At 42.0% G+C, this 17,411-nt stretch overlaps 1 protein-coding gene and 1 long non-coding RNA gene across 2 annotated transcripts in view; both read left to right on the top strand.

The window, feature by feature from the left end:
- Positions 1–17,411, top strand: part of GIPC2 (GIPC PDZ domain containing family member 2) — an 86,647-nt gene that overhangs the window by 57,237 nt on the left and 11,999 nt on the right. The window contains exons 4-5 of the mRNA XM_032296513.1: positions 10,246–10,352; positions 14,624–14,705. Of these exons, the coding sequence (XP_032152404.1) occupies positions 10,246–10,352; positions 14,624–14,705 (189 nt within the window). The remainder of the gene's footprint in view (positions 1–10,245; positions 10,353–14,623; positions 14,706–17,411) is intronic.
- On the top strand, positions 438–8,301 carry LOC116563799. Its single transcript, XR_004274572.1, has 3 exons — positions 438–451; positions 7,348–7,354; positions 8,187–8,301. It is a non-coding gene; the product is annotated as an uncharacterized LOC116563799 (long non-coding RNA).

Genomic DNA, 17,411 nt, shown 5'->3' with positions numbered 1-17,411 from the left:
AATTTTTGCCTGCAGTTTTAGGGAGTTATGAAAACAGGGTTGGGGTTTTCTTAAATGACACCTTAGCTAAAGAACAGGAAGATTTCCGGCACAGTGATTGCACTTCTGATATGCATCATGCCCTGCTCTGTCTTACCAATGGAATGGTTGAGCCACGTTTGTCGCTGTGGGGTTTGTTCACGTGTGGGCAGCCTGTTTGGTCCAATAGACAACAATGGACACCTTCACGTAGATGGCATCAATATATGCCTCCTTTTCCTTGCTGTTGATCTGTCTCAGCACCCTAATAATTGTAATTTTTAAAAAGCCTATTCTAAAGAAGTTTCAGAAATGTTGGAGAGAGGAAGGACACATGGAAAAAGGGAGTGTAGTTAAGATCTTAAATTCTGAGACACAAGCTAGATTTTATGTCAGTTATCCTGAGGAGTGTGTACATAGGTTGGGGGTGGATGTGGGGTAGGGAGCACATGAGCTATTTATGGACAATGCCGTTGGTGTATATCTAAGCATTGGAAGTTCTTTTCAGATGGGTTGCCTCACTACTTGGACAGAATTCTGTATCTGTGAGGTGTTTTTCATTTGGAGACTGTGGTAAACCCTACTATACTGGCTTAAGCAGAAATGGGAATCATACAAACTAGCTGTCCACGAGTGATGCTGGCATTAGCAAAGCTCTGTGTGGGGCCCATACAATGTGCCCAGGACCCAGTTTCTTGCCTTTTCTCTCTGCTCTGATGTCCTGTCTGATGTATTTGCTTCATCATTTAGACATTGTTTTAATGTTAGCTCCGCACTGTGTTCCAACATGGTGGTCAGCAACTGCTGGGACCATCTGCTTTCTTATTATGCAGAGCAGAAAAGGACAGAGACTTTGTCTCAGAATTTCTAGCAAAAGTCCTGAGATTTATTCAGACCTTGTGGCCTTTAGTCACATGTGTGCCTCTGAGGTAATCACTGTGATGAAGGGGATCAGTTTGGCTTGGCCCATTCTTGTGTCCCATATCTGAAGCTAGGAGCGGTCAGCTTCCCCTGAACCACAGTGATCCTTAAATGACCAGCGGGTACTAAAACAACCAAGGAATGTTGTTTACCAATGGCACCTCATAACTTTCAATAGAATGCAAAATGAAGTAGTGTTTCTAGGGTGGACCTGCCTGGCCTTGTATTCCAGCTCTGCCAACTTATCTGTTGTCTGTGACCCTGGTGAAATCATTTCACTTTTTCAGGCCTTGGTTTCCTCAATCATGAAATTAGGATAATAATAATGCCTATCTCTTAATAGTTTTATAAGTATTTAAAAAGCATATAAATAATTTTATATACTGTTTTCCGGGATATAGTAAATGCTTGGTGAAAAAAAAAGGCACTACCAGCCGGGTGCAGTGGTGCACGCCTGTAATCCCAGCACTTTGGGAGCCCTAGGCGGGTGGATCATGAGGTCAGGAGATCAAGACCAACCTGGCTAACGCAGTGAAACCCTGTCTCTACTAAAAAAAAAAACAAAACATATATATATATACACACACACACACACACACACACACACACATCACATACGTATATATATGTGTGTGTGTATATATATATATATATATATATATATTTTATATAGCCACTGTGCTGGCACACATCTGTAGTTCCAGCTACTCGGGAGGCTGAGGTAGGAGAATCACTTGAAACTGGGAGGTGGAGGTTGCAGTGAGATGAGATCGCACCACTGCACTCCAGCTTGGGCAATAGAGTGAGACTCCATCTCAAAAAAAAAAAAAAAAAAAAAAAAAAGACACTATCTTTGGCTTACCCCAAATGATTTACCTTGACTGTCCCTAGATGAATATAGGGACATTATATATGCTTGATAGGTATCCATCTGTAGAGGGAACCTCTATACCTTGAGAGATATCTGAAAATGAGGGCAGAGAGCTGCAGAGCCCAGGTAGAACTGTTGACCCTAATTATTATTGCTTTGCAGAAATGTGTCATTCTCCATGAGAAACCTAAAATTTGAATTTTTGTAAGAAAGCACCCAATATTTAAAGAGTTGCAACTAATTAAAAAATCTGAAAACACTGCACCTCCAACAAATATGCCTGTGTTCTATGTGCAAATGTGAACTACCTGTTTGTAGTCTTGTCCTGAGAGAATTGTCCTTAATGCCAAAGTCCTTTGCTCTGGTGACAGGCACATTAAACCTCTCAGGTATCCAGTGGGAAGAAAAAACTTCAAGGGAATCATTTCTGGAAGGGATAGAGAACTAATGAATTAAGAGTTGCCTAAATGGGAGGGACTTGGAAATGTAAACTCTCCATTCATTGCCTTTGGAATCTCTGAACTTGATGAACTATGTAGCCTAGAACACTTTCCCCTCTCTATTCCTCCCCTTTGCCCATCTAGCCTTGCTGTCTTTACCTGTGATGGTTGGTTCTCTGCTTATAAGTCACTTTCTCCAGGAAGTCTTAGGCGTGTGAGAAGGAAGCACAGGAGCCCACTTGGGTCTTTGATAACATCTCTCCCGGTGACATCTGTTCTTTGTGAAGTTGGTTATTGTGAATCAACCCCTAAGATTCAGATCAGCTCTGGGAACACTGAAAAAAAAAATAAGCATTTCTGGGTTTGCAATGCTGAGGACTGTTGGTGCACACATCCTGCAGGGTGCTGCTGAGTTGCCACCTAGCCCACCCTTTGATGTTTCTTTTGGTGCTCTGTAAATTCAGAGATGGAAAGTATAGAAACTGACTGTTGAATTTGACGAGATAGCTGAGTTCACCCTACATGAGTGCTTAGAGGAGGGAGCTGCATGTTTAATTTTCTGGGATGGAGTCACTTGTACACATGGTGTCATAAAATTCTAGCAGGATTTTTGGGGTGGGGTGGAGGGAGAAACAGAGACCACAGAGTCCAAGGATTTTACTCTTTTCTCTGGCCCCTCAGTGGACCCTTATTCCCCTTCCTCACTGGAAGGAGCCCATTACTGAGTGCCCTGTGAGGGGCTGGGCTTACACTCATCCACTTTGGAGGACCTCAGAGTGGAGCAATGGGAGGGTCATCTGTTGTTTCCACCCTGCTCTAAATTTTAGGGAGAGATCATATTGTTTTATAGAAGAAATAAAATAGAATGAAGAAGAGAACTTTGCCCCTGATATTTCAAGTGACAGCTTTCTGAACATTTTAAGAGGAACCTTTGCATATTTCATTTTTTAGAGAGAAAACCTATTTACATTGTTGTTTTAGGAGAGAGTGGAGGAGCACATTTCTCTCTCTCCAGGTTGAAACACACCAGGAGAAGCAAATTGTAAACTCTAGCAGGAGCATTCTATTAACATAAGCCAGGCCACTGGGCAAAGCATCTTTAATACAGTAGTTATTTGAGTTAAAACAATGCTGTAAATAGGTGTAAATATTTTGTAGATGAGAACTTATTCCTCAAGGTCACATAACTTGCAAGGACTGGAGCTGGGATTTTAACTCAGGTACCCTGATTCCAAAGTCCATGCTCTAAACCACAATGCTATGGATAACAGTACAGATTGAATCAAAATGTTAATTTTCTCTCAAGTAAACCAGTAGATATCAGTGATCAGAATGCAACTGAGAACATTACATACAGGCATCTTGATACCACATTTGAAAACAGTGATGGCGGTGATAATCAGACCTCAGTACTTAAGACCTTGCAAGATGTTTTAAAGAGAGCCAGATAATATGCTTTTGAGAAGTCAGGAAAATTTTAACAGGGTTTCACTTTCAGCAGAGAGCTAATCAGAAATATGAGAACAACTTTTATTTCACAGTAAAGTGATCGGTTTGTTTCCTTTTTGTCACCAAAACACCACTGATTATTTTTTGTCTCCTACCTCTTTTTCACACAGGCCCTCAGCCCACTACAGTGTTCCCCCTTTATAACTATTTCCAGATGTTCTCAAGGGTTTCACACATGCTCCAAGGAAGTGTGGTCCTGTTAGGCACCCTTGTTGACCTTCTCTGTGTCTTTAGCATCCCATTCTTCCCTCTGGGCGTCTTTGGGCTATTTCTTGTTCACTGAGCAACTTGGATACAGCAGTGTCCATCTGTGCCCACTTCACATTGAAATGATGGTCTCTGCCCATGCCCTGCTCCATACTCTGGGCCAACTACAGCAAGGCCTCATTCTGTGCGGAAGAGGGGAGAATATCCAGCCCCCCGCTGCCTGCTTCTTCGACAGTTGAGGATCTAAGCCGTGTTGCATGTGCTACTCCCGACAACAGTGCTTTCATCTTCTTCCAGCACTGCTTCTTTCCCTAGGGCCCAGTCACAAGCTTCTGGGAGTAAGACAGACACCTTTCTGCCTTTTCCATTCCTCCATTTCTCTACCTGAGCATCACCAAATAGCAGAAACTAGGGGTTTGCCTGTTTATTAAAAATGTCAGTTAAAATAGGCTCTTGTAAAGAATGATACATGTGTATATAAACATTTTATTTTAATTTAAAACATAGATGTGAATCATGAACAACATTCATTATTTGGGTGATGGGTACGTGAAAAGTCCAGACCTCACCACTAGCAACCTATGCATGTAAGAAACCTGCTCTTGTACTCCCAGCATAAAAACTAAAAAACAATGTTTAGGTTCATGGCGAAACTGAGCAGAAAGTACAGACAGTTCCCATTTCTATATTTTAAAACATAGAAGTGTACATTCTTTTTTTTATTCTTTTGAATAAAGAATAAAAAGTAAAGGGCCTTTTGAGTGGAGACACAAATTGGAGTTCTATGATGTCTGCCTTCTGTAATCACAACCTTAATGCATACCTGTGGGTTCTATTGCATTAAAAAAAACCCAGATATGGAAAATGATGGCTGTTTAAAAATTTATTTTCTTTTTTCATTTCAATTGTGGTTCATTGCAGTCTCAAACTGCCAGGCTTAAATGATCTTCATACCTTAGTCTCCCGAGTAGCTTGGACTGCAGGCACATCCCACCATGCCGGGCTAATAAAACATTTTTTTCTTTTTTTTTTGAGACAAGGTCTTGCTCTGTCACCCAGACTAAAGTACAATGGTGTGATCACAACTCACTGCAGCCTCAATGTCCAGGGCTCAAGCAGTCCTCTTACTTCAGCCTCTTGTAGCTAGGACTGCAGGTGCGCACTACCCTGTCTGGCTAATTTTTGTATTTTTTGTAGAGGTGGGGTTTCACCATGTTGCCCAGGCCGGTCTCGAATTCCTGGGCTCAAGTGATCCGCTGACCTTGGCCTCCCAAAATGCTGGGATTAGAGGCATGAGCCATGGCACCCAGCCTAAAATTTATAGTAGAGACAAGATCTCGCTATATTGCCCAAGCTGGTCCTGAACTCCTGAGCTCAAGTGATCCTCCTGCCTCGGCCTGCTAATGTGTTGAGATTACAGGCATGAGCCACTGCATCCAGCCAAAAATATTTTTTCTAATCTCCTAGAGTCATCTTGCCCACAACTAATTTTTTTTTTTTTTTTTTTGCAACTGACCCTTACGGAGTCTTTCCAAGGCAGTCAACCATCAACCTAGTTTTCATAGCATTAATAACTCCTTGTTTTGCACTCACTTCATCAGCTCATGCATATTTAAATTAAAGCACATAATTAGAGTAACAGATACAATTGCCACAAAAAGGTCTGGGAACAAACCTGACTGCTCTTAGGCTACGTACAACTCCACGGTGGGAGTGGTTAGGCACCCACAAGCTGTGTGCTCCTGTGCCCTAAGTGATGTATGGCAGGCGGATGACCAGTACCCTCAACTGGGAGCCCTGATACATCTAATGAATCAGCTAGCTGCAGGTGCAGGCTGGTAGCAGTGACTGCTGTATCCACTGCATCCCTCTCATAACTCAGCCCCAAGAGAAGCCTCATGCAGATCTGTTCATGTGAACTGACTGATTTAGGGCTTGACCTGGTTGGCCAGACGTGCTTAGACAGGCCAGCACGCCGAAAGTAGGCCAGGCTATAAACATTTGTGGTCTCCAAAACATTTCAAAAACACGAAACCTGTTTTTCCCCCTATGGGTGAACAGGACCATCCTGCTTGTTCTTGTGTAAAAACAGATTGATTTATGTACCTGAATCATAGGCTAGTAGAGAAACATGGCTTCTGTTTCCTTAGAGGTGAAAACTGCCCTTCTGGAGCCTGGTCTAAGCCAGAATTTAAAATTTAACTTTTGCTTTGGTGCCACCATGTGGTTAGCTTTGAGATGCCACCTTTGAGACGATGGCTTGGCAAATACATAATTATAAAAAAAAAAACCTGGTATGTATAGGAGGAGCTCAGAAGATTTTTAGGGCAGAAGCACCATTTTGTATAATATTACAATAGTGGATCCATATTATAATATACATTTATTCAAATCCATAGAATGAGTAACACGAAGAGTGAACTCTAAACTATGGACATTGGGTGATTGCCTTGTGTCAATGCAGGTTCATCAGTTGTAGCAGAAGTCTTACTCTGGTGCTGGAGAGGCTGTGCCTGTGCAGTGGGGATCGGGGTCATATCGACACTTTCTGTACTTTCTGCTCAGTTTTGCTGTGAACCTAAAACTGCTCTATCAAATTTATTAATGAAAACTCTTCCATGCTACATACATTTTCCCCCCTGGCTACCAGTGCTTCAGGTAAGAGCAAGATAAGATAGAAGCATCATGTAGAGAGGAGAGCTGACTTCTTAGGCAGGGATGATACAACCTTTGTGATGCCCTGCATTTCAGAGGCTGGGTCCTTAGCTTTATAAGTCCCAGGAACCTTTTATTTTTCAATGTATTTAGAGTTGTTCCATTTTTCAGGGCTATATCATGCTCACCAAACTTACAAGACACACTTTTTGAAAAATCAGAATGGCAATATATTATTTTGCAATTAGAAATATATATTCAGTGGTAAACCAAAACACATGTGTTAGATGAGAAGTTCATTTTTCACCCTTTAGGAAATTTATTTGGGCAGACAAATTGTACCAAGTATGTTGCTTGGTGAAATTGCAGTGGAGTCAGGGAAGGAGGTTGCTTGTCTTAAGATTACTACCATTAAGACGAGGATATCTTCACTGCTTTAGGGATACACATGACTCTGGGCTGGGGACACTTACACTGCTAGGCAGTACAGAACCCTGGACAGTGCTGATCCTGTCCTGGACAGGTCAACTTAGACTTTTTCTTTCTGTACTCATTTTGAAACTCTATGCTGAATGCATGAGAGCTCTTTTTTCCCTTACACAGGACAGATTATAACTACCAAGGCTAATGCTATAGGCTTGCTGATACAGCTCTGGTCTCCTGTGAATGTCTCATCACCAGGATTAGCATTTGGGTGTTCCCCAACTCATCAGCCACCGTTTATAGGTTTTTGGTTAGGCGAGGCTAGTGTACTCATTACATGATAATTTTTAATAGGTTTATTCTCAGAGGAAAACTTAAGTTTTAAGTTTTGGTGATTCTGTTCCTGAATACAGGTCAAAATTAATATGCAAAATTAATTTGCAAAATCCTTAATCACTTTGGCATAGATTCCCAATAGCAAAGCAGTACTTGACTGAATATAGTAATTATCCAGGCTTATTAGTCTGTTCTCACACTGCTATAAAGACGTACCTGAGACCGAATCATTTATAAAGAAAATGTTGAATTGATTCACATTCTACATGGCTGGGGAGGCCTTAGGAAACTTACAATCATGGCGGAAGGGGAAGCGGACATGTCTTATATGGCAACAGATGAAAGAGAGCATGCAAGAGCAGGGAAAACTGCCTTACAAAACCATCAGATTTCATGAGAACTGATTCACTATCATGAGAACAACATGGTGGAAACCTCCCCACCCGATCCAATCACTTCCCACCTGGTCTCTCCCTTTACCTGTGGGGATTATGGGGATTACAGTTCGAGATGAGATTTGGGTGGGGACACAGAACCAAACCATATCACCTAGGTTCTAAGTAAGAATGCAGGCCACTTGATGTCTATGTCATGAGAGCTTTGCACAGACCTCACTGCCTATGCGTGCTCACCATCCTGTCCTGTGATGCCTCACTGGAGTGCTCAGCTGTCTCCGGTTCTTTTAGCGCAGTGGTCCCCAGCCTTTTCGGCACCAGGGACTGGTCTCATGGTGCCAAAAAGATTGGGGACCACCGCACTGAAGAAATTTTTCCACAGATGGGGCAGGCAGGAGAGAATGGTTTCAGGATAAAACTGTTTTTATCCACCTCACATCATCAGGCATTAGCTGGATTCTCATAAGTAGCGCACAACCTGGATCCCTCACATGTGCAGTTTACAATAGGGTTCGTTTTCTGTGAGAATCTAATGCCGCTGCCGATCTGGCAGGAGGCAGAGGTCAGGCTGTAAGGAAATGCTGTGTGGCCCGGTTCCTAACAGGCCATGATTGCTACGTCTGCAGCCCTGGAGTTTGGAGACCCCTGCTTTAGTGCAGCATCCCCTTCCCACCTGCCTCTTCCCCTAAACTGCTGCCATACGGAGTCCTCAGTCAAGGAAGCTCACAATATTTACAGAGGTTATAAATTTGTGTCCTGTGGTTGTAATCTGACCCATAGATCTCTTTTGTTTTTGCCAATATGTTATTTTTAAAAGTTTGATTTAATTGCCCAAACTTAAAAAATTTAAAAATCAGGAGATGCACACAAAACTCTGAGTATTCTCTTTCTTTTTTTATTTTTATTTTTTCTATTTTTAATTTTTTTTTATTTCTGTGAATTTGAGTATCCTCTTTCTTTCCTTCTCTCTCTCTTCTTTCTCTTATTCTCTCTCCTTTCCTTCCTTCCTTCCTTCCTTCCTTCCTTCCTTCCTTCCTTCCTTCCTTCCTCCCTCCCTCCCTCCCTCCCTCCCTCCCTCCCTCCCTTCTTTCCTTTCTTTTCTCTCTCTTTTCTTTTTTTCTTTTCTTTCTCAGGGTCTCATTGTGTTGCCCAGGCCGGAGTGCAGTGGTAGAGTCATGGCTTACTGCAGCCTTGACCATCTGAGCTCGAGCAGTCCTTCCACCTAAGCCTCTTAAGTAGCTGGGACTACAAACATGTGCCACCATGCCTGGGTTAGTTTTTGTATTTTTAGTAGAGACGGAACTTTACCCTGTTGCCCAGGTTGGTCTTGAACTCCTGGACTCAAGCGATCTGCCTGTTTTGTTCTCTCAAAGAGGTTATAGGCATGAGCCACCGCCCTGGCCTGAGTATCCAGTTTCTTTGCCAAAAAAAAAAAAAAAAAAAAAAAAAGTGGATGATCTGGCTTTGCAGGGCTTATATTCCCACAGCACAATAAGTTATTGGAGTGGGGCCTCCATAGGGCACATTTTTTCCAATTATCCTCTTTCATCACCCTTCCCTTTCACTCATTTTGTGTTACTGCTTGGTAACATGTTTGGTGGTTACTCTTAGTGTGTTGCAAATACAGAATAAGACACAACAGAAGAACCAAGCGTAAGAAAAATAGTGGCTTTCTGTGGGCTCCTGCTCGCTGCTGTTGTCCTTGCTGTCTGTGGGGAATTCCTTCCTTGGAACCCGCTCGCAGGCTCTTTTTCTTTTGCACCCTATTTCTATGTCAACTCTGATTCTATCCCTTGTGCTTCCAGGAGGTGTGGGCTGGAGCATTGTTCAGGAAAGCATATGGACTTTGAAATCTGGTCTGTACCCGCAAGACGTGGTTTTGAATCCCAGCCCCATTTCTTACTGACTTCCTTTCCCTTTTTGGTAATATGAAGGCAATCACCTGTCTCATAGGTTGGTCTGAGTACTACATGGGATTTTTTAACATAAAGCATCAAGCAGAGGCTAGTGCTCTTGTCCCACTCTTCTCTCTTTTTTTCTTTGATTTTTTTTTTTTTTTTGGTTTTTTCTTTTTTATTGGTCCAGTAGGAGAAGAAACCTCTCTTCTTTCAAGACATGATTTTTTTCTTTTTTTTCGTGACCTTGATGAAACCACTTACCCCTCTTTACTCTTTTTTATAAAGCCCACTGTTTTATTTTTTTCTTCCTTGTAACTTTGTCTTTCCGATCTGTACATTTCACATATTCCTTTTTCCTGGAGTTAGAACTCTCTCATACTCTCCTATAAGAATAATGGATGCCAAGTAAATTTATTTTGTTTTGGTGAATTCTATAAGAAGGCCTACCTTTTATCAAATTTCTATAACAATTGTATTTAGTTTTGTGATAGAAACTGCATTAGCTTTCACAGTAATCTGTTGGTATTCTTTCTGTGTATATGTACATTTCCCTGTTCATTGTGTATTTGTAGAAATAGAGCCGAGGTCAAAGGCTGAAAAGTCATCAGAAGAAATAATTGGTCGTGGAAGGGGAACACTTCGCCTGAGATCAAAAGGTCCTGCTACCTTGGAGGAAGTGGTATGTTATGTTCATTTACTTTCTGTTCTGCTTGGAATTGTTGAGATACGTGTGATTATTGGAACTGGAAAAAAAGATAAAATCACAAAGTTAGATAGAATTCCATTCATTCTAATCAAAACTTGGACTTTGAATTCATTGTCTGTTTAAACAATCTGGAAATTACCGAAGGTATTTAGAAAGGAAATATAGAAATTAAGTACATGAGAAGAGATTGTGACATGTAGAAATTCTCAGCCACCTGTAGATGATGTTTCTAGACTCTGTAGACAGCTGGACTATATCAAAAACTTAAGTCAACTAAAGCTCTCTGAGAGCCAAGAAAAAGTGTCAGAGCTACCTGTAGGAGATTTTGATAATGAAAGATTAGATTCATAAACTCCTCTTATCACCTAAAACACCTTGTAATCATCTTTGACTCTTTCCATTCATGTCCCACGTCGCTTCTATCAGCAAATCCTAGTAGACCTACCTGTACAACACACTGGGGTCCAGTAGCTTCTCACTGCCCGTGCCCAGCACTGTGGCCCAAGGCACCATCCTCTTATCCTGGATATTGAGTCACCTTCTGTTCAGTCTTCCGGTGTTCACCTTCACCTTCTTTCCACCTGTGCTCAGCACAGCCCTCAGAATGATCCTTAAAATATGTAAGAGAAATTATGTCACTTTTCTGTTCACAATCCTCCGGTGGCTCCCCATGACACTCAGAATAAAAGCTAAAGTCCTCAGAATGACCAACATGACCGAGCTCTGTATTTCTTCTCTGTTCTCATTTCCCACCCCTCTGCCCTGGCATGCTCTGCATCAGTCATGCTGGTCCCCTTGCTGTCCCCAAACACTCCAGGTGTATCCCCATCTCAGGCTCTCGATACTGCTGTCTCTGCCTGAATGTTTTGCCCATTTATCTGCATGCCTTGCTCCTTTGCCATCATCAGGTTTCTCCCCACACATTATCTATCTCAAAGGCATCCTGTATAAATAGCAACTCCCTCCACCTCTCCCACTGCCCACTCTTCCATGCCTTTAGTTTCTGTCAAAGCAATTGTATTAGCTCACACTGCCAATAAAGATATAACCTGAGCCTGGGTAATTTATAAAGAAAAAGGGGTTTAATGGACTCACAGTTCCACATGGCTGGGGAGGCCTCACAGTCATGGTGGAAGGTGAAGGAGGAGCAAAGGCACATCTTACATGGCAACAGGCAAGAGAGTGTGTATAGAGGATCTGCCCTTTATGAAACCATCAGATCTCATGAGACTTATTCACTATCATGAGAACAACGACACAGGAAAAACCTGCCCCTATGATTCAGTTACCTCCCATTAGGTCCCTCCCACAACATGTGGGGATTATGGGGGCTACAATTCAAGATGAGATTTGTGGGGGCGGGGGAGTGGGGATGGGCACAGCCAAACCATATCAGCATTAAACACCCTAGGACTCTTTATGTCTTTGTTTAATTTTGTCTACTGTCTAGCTCCTTTGCTCACATGTCTTGCTCACTGTTGCATCCCCATCACCTAGAATAGGACCTGATATACCAAAGGAACAGAAATCATTGCTCCATTAATGAATTAAGAAATGATTTGTTTTAGTTTGAGAAAAACAAGGGTTTTGCCCTTTGACTGACTTTATCTATATACAGGTCAGTGTTTGAGTGAAAAACACCAGAAGGAAAAGTGACAACGAGGGGCAAGAAGGGTGGAGGAAGAAACCCACAGGGTTGGGGTGGTGGTGGTAGGGATTTCGAGTGACAAGCAGCAGGCCCACAACAGCAGCAAAAGCATGGGGGCTTTTGCTGTGGGCAAAAGGGAGGTGGGCAGAGGGGAGGTGGAAGAGGTAACTGATGCCTGTGAGCTCCTGGGGACAAGGGCAAGGCACCGGGCCCTTCTAGAGTCTATATGTGAATGCTGTTGAGGTTCCTATGTGTTTGAAGGAAAAAAGAGACAGGTGAACAGTTTTGAGGCTGTTTCACAGAGTGGGATCCCAGAACTTGTGTGACCATGTCCAGGGTTGGTCATGGGGGTGGTTTGTTGGAGCAGACACTTAAGGAACCCATGAGGCCAAGGCTGTCCTTAGGAATGCCAAGTCACCCAGGGTGTTGTCAGTTTTGGGGAATCCAGAGGAAGATCCTGAGTCAAATGCCTGGGTTCTGGGAATAAAAGGACTGATTGGAGGCAAATAGCAATGAAAAGACCCAATGGAGCAAAAAGCATTTTGAAAATGAGATATGATGAGGTATGTGAAGGAAACCCAGGGCAGTGACTTCCGGGCGTTTGGAGCCTTTACTTTCCCTCTGTGGCCCAGCACACAGTCTGGTATATTGCTGAAGGCCAGTAAGTGTTCATTGAATGAATAAGCAAATCTCAGTGGAAGAAAGGAATTTATCAGAGAAGGGGAGAACAGAGGGAAGGAGCTGGCCTTGGGGAACTGGGAGAATGCCAGCCCTGCCTTTTGCTGGAGGCTGTGAGGAAAAATGGGCAGACCTTTAAACAGCTCACAAAGGAAGCAGGTCAGCAGGAAAAACTCCATATCCCTGCAGGAGGAGGGGTGTCTTCTAAGGGTTAAATCATTCCCCACTCTTTGTTAAGCACCTGCTGTGGCAAAGGTGCCTGGAAGAAAAAAGAGCAGGTTAAGATCTACCTAGGGAGGTAGGAAAGACGCATTTAAAGATAAACATCTAAAAATCCATTCCTATTTTCATAACCTGTTTAGTAAAATAGGGCAATTAAAAATAGCTCATAATGAAAGGAAAAAGCAAGTTTGCTGCTAATATTAAATTTGATACAAATGGCTTAAAGTCTAATTTCAAACACTTTAAGGATTTAAAGGATTTATAGGATTTGAAACAAATCACTCCCTTAATCACCTAGCCCAAATTCTGAAAATGGTGTAAGGTTCTCTGTATTAGTCCGTTTTCACACTGCTATAAAGAATACCGGAGACTGGGTAATTTATAAAGTAAAGAGGTTTAATTGACTTGAAGTTCCACATGGCTGGGGAGGCCTCAAGACACAATCATGGTGGGAGGTGAAGGGGAAGCAAGGCACATCTTACATGACGGCAGGAGAGAGGGAGGGCGCAGGGGAAACCGGCACTTTTGAAATCATCAGATCTCGTGAGAACTCCCTCACTATCATGAGAACAGCATGAGGGAAACCGCCCCATGATGCAGTCACCTCCCACCAGGTCCCCCCCTTGACATGTGGGGTTTACAATTCAAGATGGGATTTGGGTGGGGACACAGCCAAACCCTGTCAATTCTCCACTGGCGTAACTACATACTTTATTCCATATGTGCTTGCTGAGACAGGCACAGTCAAAGCGCTGGTGATACGAAGATGAGTAAAGACCCTGTTTCTCTTCTAAAAGGAGAGAAGCAGAAAAAAGCGATTACAAGCCAGTGGGATAGGGTTAATGGAAGCAGATGCAGGATACACAGTGTCACAAAGAAGGGGCTGATAAACTGTTGTCAGGGACTGGGGAAAGAAAAGAGGTCAGAAGGCTGGGTGTGGTGGCTCATGCCTGTAATCCCCCACTTTGGGAGGCTCAAGTGATCCTCCCACTTTACCCTCCTGAGTGGCTGGGACTAAAGGTGCATACCACCATGTCTGAGACTTGCCATGTTGCCCAGGCTTGTCTAGACCTTTCAGGCTCAAGTGATCCTCTCATTTCAGCCTCCCAAGTGGCTGGGATTACAAGCATGTGCCACCACACCCAGCTAATCATTTAAATTAATTAATTGATTAATTAATTTTTTGGTAGAGATGGAATCTCACCATGTTGCCTGGCTGGTTTTCAACTCCTAGGCTGAAGCAGCCCTCTGACCTCGGCCTTCCGAATGCTGGGATGACAGGCATGAGCCACTGTGCTTGGCCAGGTCACCTTCTCTCTAAAGTCTTCCGTGACTGTTAAAGATAGAAATTTGCTTCCTCCCCTGTGATGCTTCTGTGCCTTTTATATCCTTTACAAACTGTTACATGTTGCTTATTTTCACATTTATTTTCTCTTCTAGATTGTTAGCTACTTGGGGACCGTGTTCCTGGCTTTTCTTTTTCGAATCCATAACACTTAGTGCTGACACTAAAAATAAGTATTAACTGCATTTGATTTGTATTAGTTATAGGTCATATTCTAGATATATTTCCATTAAAATTAGCTGAAGGGCACAGTCATGAACCGGCTCCACATCAGACTTTCTCCTGTGTATGTCCTGAAAATCAACAGATTTTGTTATATAATGTCTTATTTCTCTCTTTTTTTTGATAAAGTCTTCTGAAACCAAAGCAAAGGCAATTGAAAAGATTGATGATGTTCTTGAATTGTACATGGGAATTCGAGATATTGATTTAGGTAAGATTATACTATTTTAAAAAGTCTTATATCTCTTAATTTGCTTAATGTTTACTTATGTCTTGTTTGTACTTATAGCCAATTATACTTTTGAAGGTAAAAATATTTGTGGTGTGATGCAAAGAATAATCAACATAAAGATAATAAAGAATAATGAAAACAAGACCTGGCCCTTACTGTTTTCTACCCATGAGGCCTTAGTGCCAAGTAAACTTTAAAACATTTTGGTTAGTTCTTTTTTTTTTTTTTTTTTTTTGAGACAGAGTTTTGCTCTTGCTACCCAGGCTGGAGTGCAATGGCGCGATCTCGGCTCACCGCAACCTCCGCCTCCTGGGTTCAAGCAATTCTCCTGCCTCAGCCTCCTGAGTAGCTGGGATTACAGGCTGGCACCACCATGCCCAGCTAATTTTTATATTTTTAGTAGAGACAGGGTTTCACCATGTTGACCAGGATGGTCTTGATTTCTTGACCTCGTGATCCACCCGCCTCGGCCTCCCAAAGTGCTGGGATTACAGGCGTGAGCCACCGCGCCTGGCCACATTTTAGTTAGTTCTTAGTCATTAAACTGTGAATACTATTTCCTTCAGTGCTGCTTTTTAGGATTTACAAGACATATATGAAATGAATTTTGTAGATGATACATATAAAAGGTATTATTATTTGATATATCAGATTTGCATTGATTGAATTGCACCCTTTAACAGGGTTACTGAAGTCCTGTGAACAAGGAATTAGAAATATGAAGAAAGAGGACACACTTGGCATATGACTGATAAAGGCAATTGAGCAGTGGAATTTCTGTGAATTTCTTATGTCATCATTAGGCTGTCAGGGTCTTGATTTATCAGTTAAGACTCTACCAGTTGCAAATGACCAAAACAAAATCCAAAAAAAAAATCCTAATTCCAACTGAATTAAGGAAAAAAAAAAAAAAAAAAAAAAAAAAAAAGAAATTTTTTGGTTATTGGAAAGGAAAAGTCCAGAACCAGACCTTGGCTTCAAGAATGGCTGGATCTCGAGTTTTCATGCTGTCATCAGGATGTGGTTTCTCTTCTCTCAGTTCTGGCTTCATTTCAGGCCCCAGTGGTACCTGCTGGCAGCTTCATTCTCTCCCTCATGGGGCCAAAATGACTGCCATTGCTCCACCCTCTACATCCTCTTGGCATCAGGCACAATGAGAAAGAGGGAGGACCTCTTCCAAGTCATTCAAACAAAATGCCCAAGATTGTCTCTGGTTTGTCTGATTGGCTCAAGTGAGCAAATCACTGAGGCCAGGAGGATGGTTAGGTCTGGGTTGAATGTTCTACCTCTGTAGCTGAGGATGACCCTGAAATACAAGGGTCAAAAGTGTGACAAAGGCCTGACCCTTCCCACACAGAAGCAAGATGAATGTTCCACTGAGTAGGGCAGTTGCATGCTGGGTAGAGAAAAGAGTAAATGTACGCTCCAGTGTTGGGGTTTATGTCTGCATGCATCCGCAGGTATGCATTTGAATCAGGTACTTGATGCATTTTTTAAAGGTAAGAACTTGACTTTTTTGTTTATCTGCTACCAGGTAGAATATTTGAAGGCCATTTATCCTTTTCTACATCCACTCATTTTCCATTTTCCTTATAGAATTACCAAAAGACAAAACAAATTTAGCTTAAAAATCTTAATTGGCTTTTCTCTGCAATTCTAGTATTAGGCAACACCTCAAAAGGAGTGCTCTGATGAGCTGAGCAGAGGAGGTTGACTTTATAGTCAGAAAATGGCTGAAGAAAGCAGAAATAGAACAAAAAGTGGGTTCCCATTGCAATGTTCCTTCCTTTGTAAAGGTTAAAGCAGAGGGAATTTCGTTATCATGCCCGCTAAAGCTGGCCCGTTTGCGGATTTGGCTATTACTTCTCTTTCTTCTGATTTCTTGGAAGGTCAGATAAACAGCTTAGTTTGGGGTAGTGAGTGGAACTTCAGCATGAGTAACTCCATTCTGGTTTGGTCTGTTAGGCCTGGAATAGGAGCTCAATCCAAACCAATCACCTGTTATAAATTTTATTTAACAGAATCTATTCTTATTTTCTTTCTTGCCCATGTGAACTTTTATTTATTTTTTAATTTTTGAGACAGGGTCTTCCTCTGTCACCCAGGCTGGAGTGCAGTGGCACAATCATGGCTCACTGCAGCCTTGATCTCCTGGACCCAAGCACTTCCCCTAGCTCAGCCTCCCATGTAGCTAGGACCACAGGTGTGTGCCTCCATACCTGGCCATTTATTTTATTTTATTTTATTTTTTAAATTACTTTTTGTTTTGGTAGAGATGGGATCTTGCTATGTTGCTCAGACTCAGGTGATCCTCCTGCCTTGACCTCTCAAATGCAGGGAGAGATTATAGGCGTGAACCATCATTGCCAGCCCTGAGTGAACTTTTAAAATAAAATTTCTGTACTGGATGTACAGATGCTGTCTGCAACTTAAGAACATTGGTAGTTTGTTCCTTGCTTCTTGGAGAAAAATATAAATTCTTTTTTTATATCGATTCTTTTTTTTCCATATAGATTCTATATGAATTCCTTTTTTTATAACAAAAATTTTTTTATATAGATTCTTTTTTTCCTCTGTGCAGACAAAAAGTTAAAATTGAAAACCAATCTCTGACAACTTCTCTCCAATCCTTTTGCCTGCCTAATTTTTTTAATTTTAATTTTTGTGGAGATGGGGGTCTACCTG

This window comes from Sapajus apella, unplaced genomic scaffold, assembly GCF_009761245.1.
Source record: "Sapajus apella isolate SASKATOON/1434 unplaced genomic scaffold, GSC_monkey_1.0 scaffold36, whole genome shotgun sequence".
NCBI lineage: Eukaryota > Metazoa > Chordata > Mammalia > Primates > Cebidae > Sapajus > Sapajus apella.
This window is presented reverse-complemented; position numbering and strand designations above follow the sequence as displayed.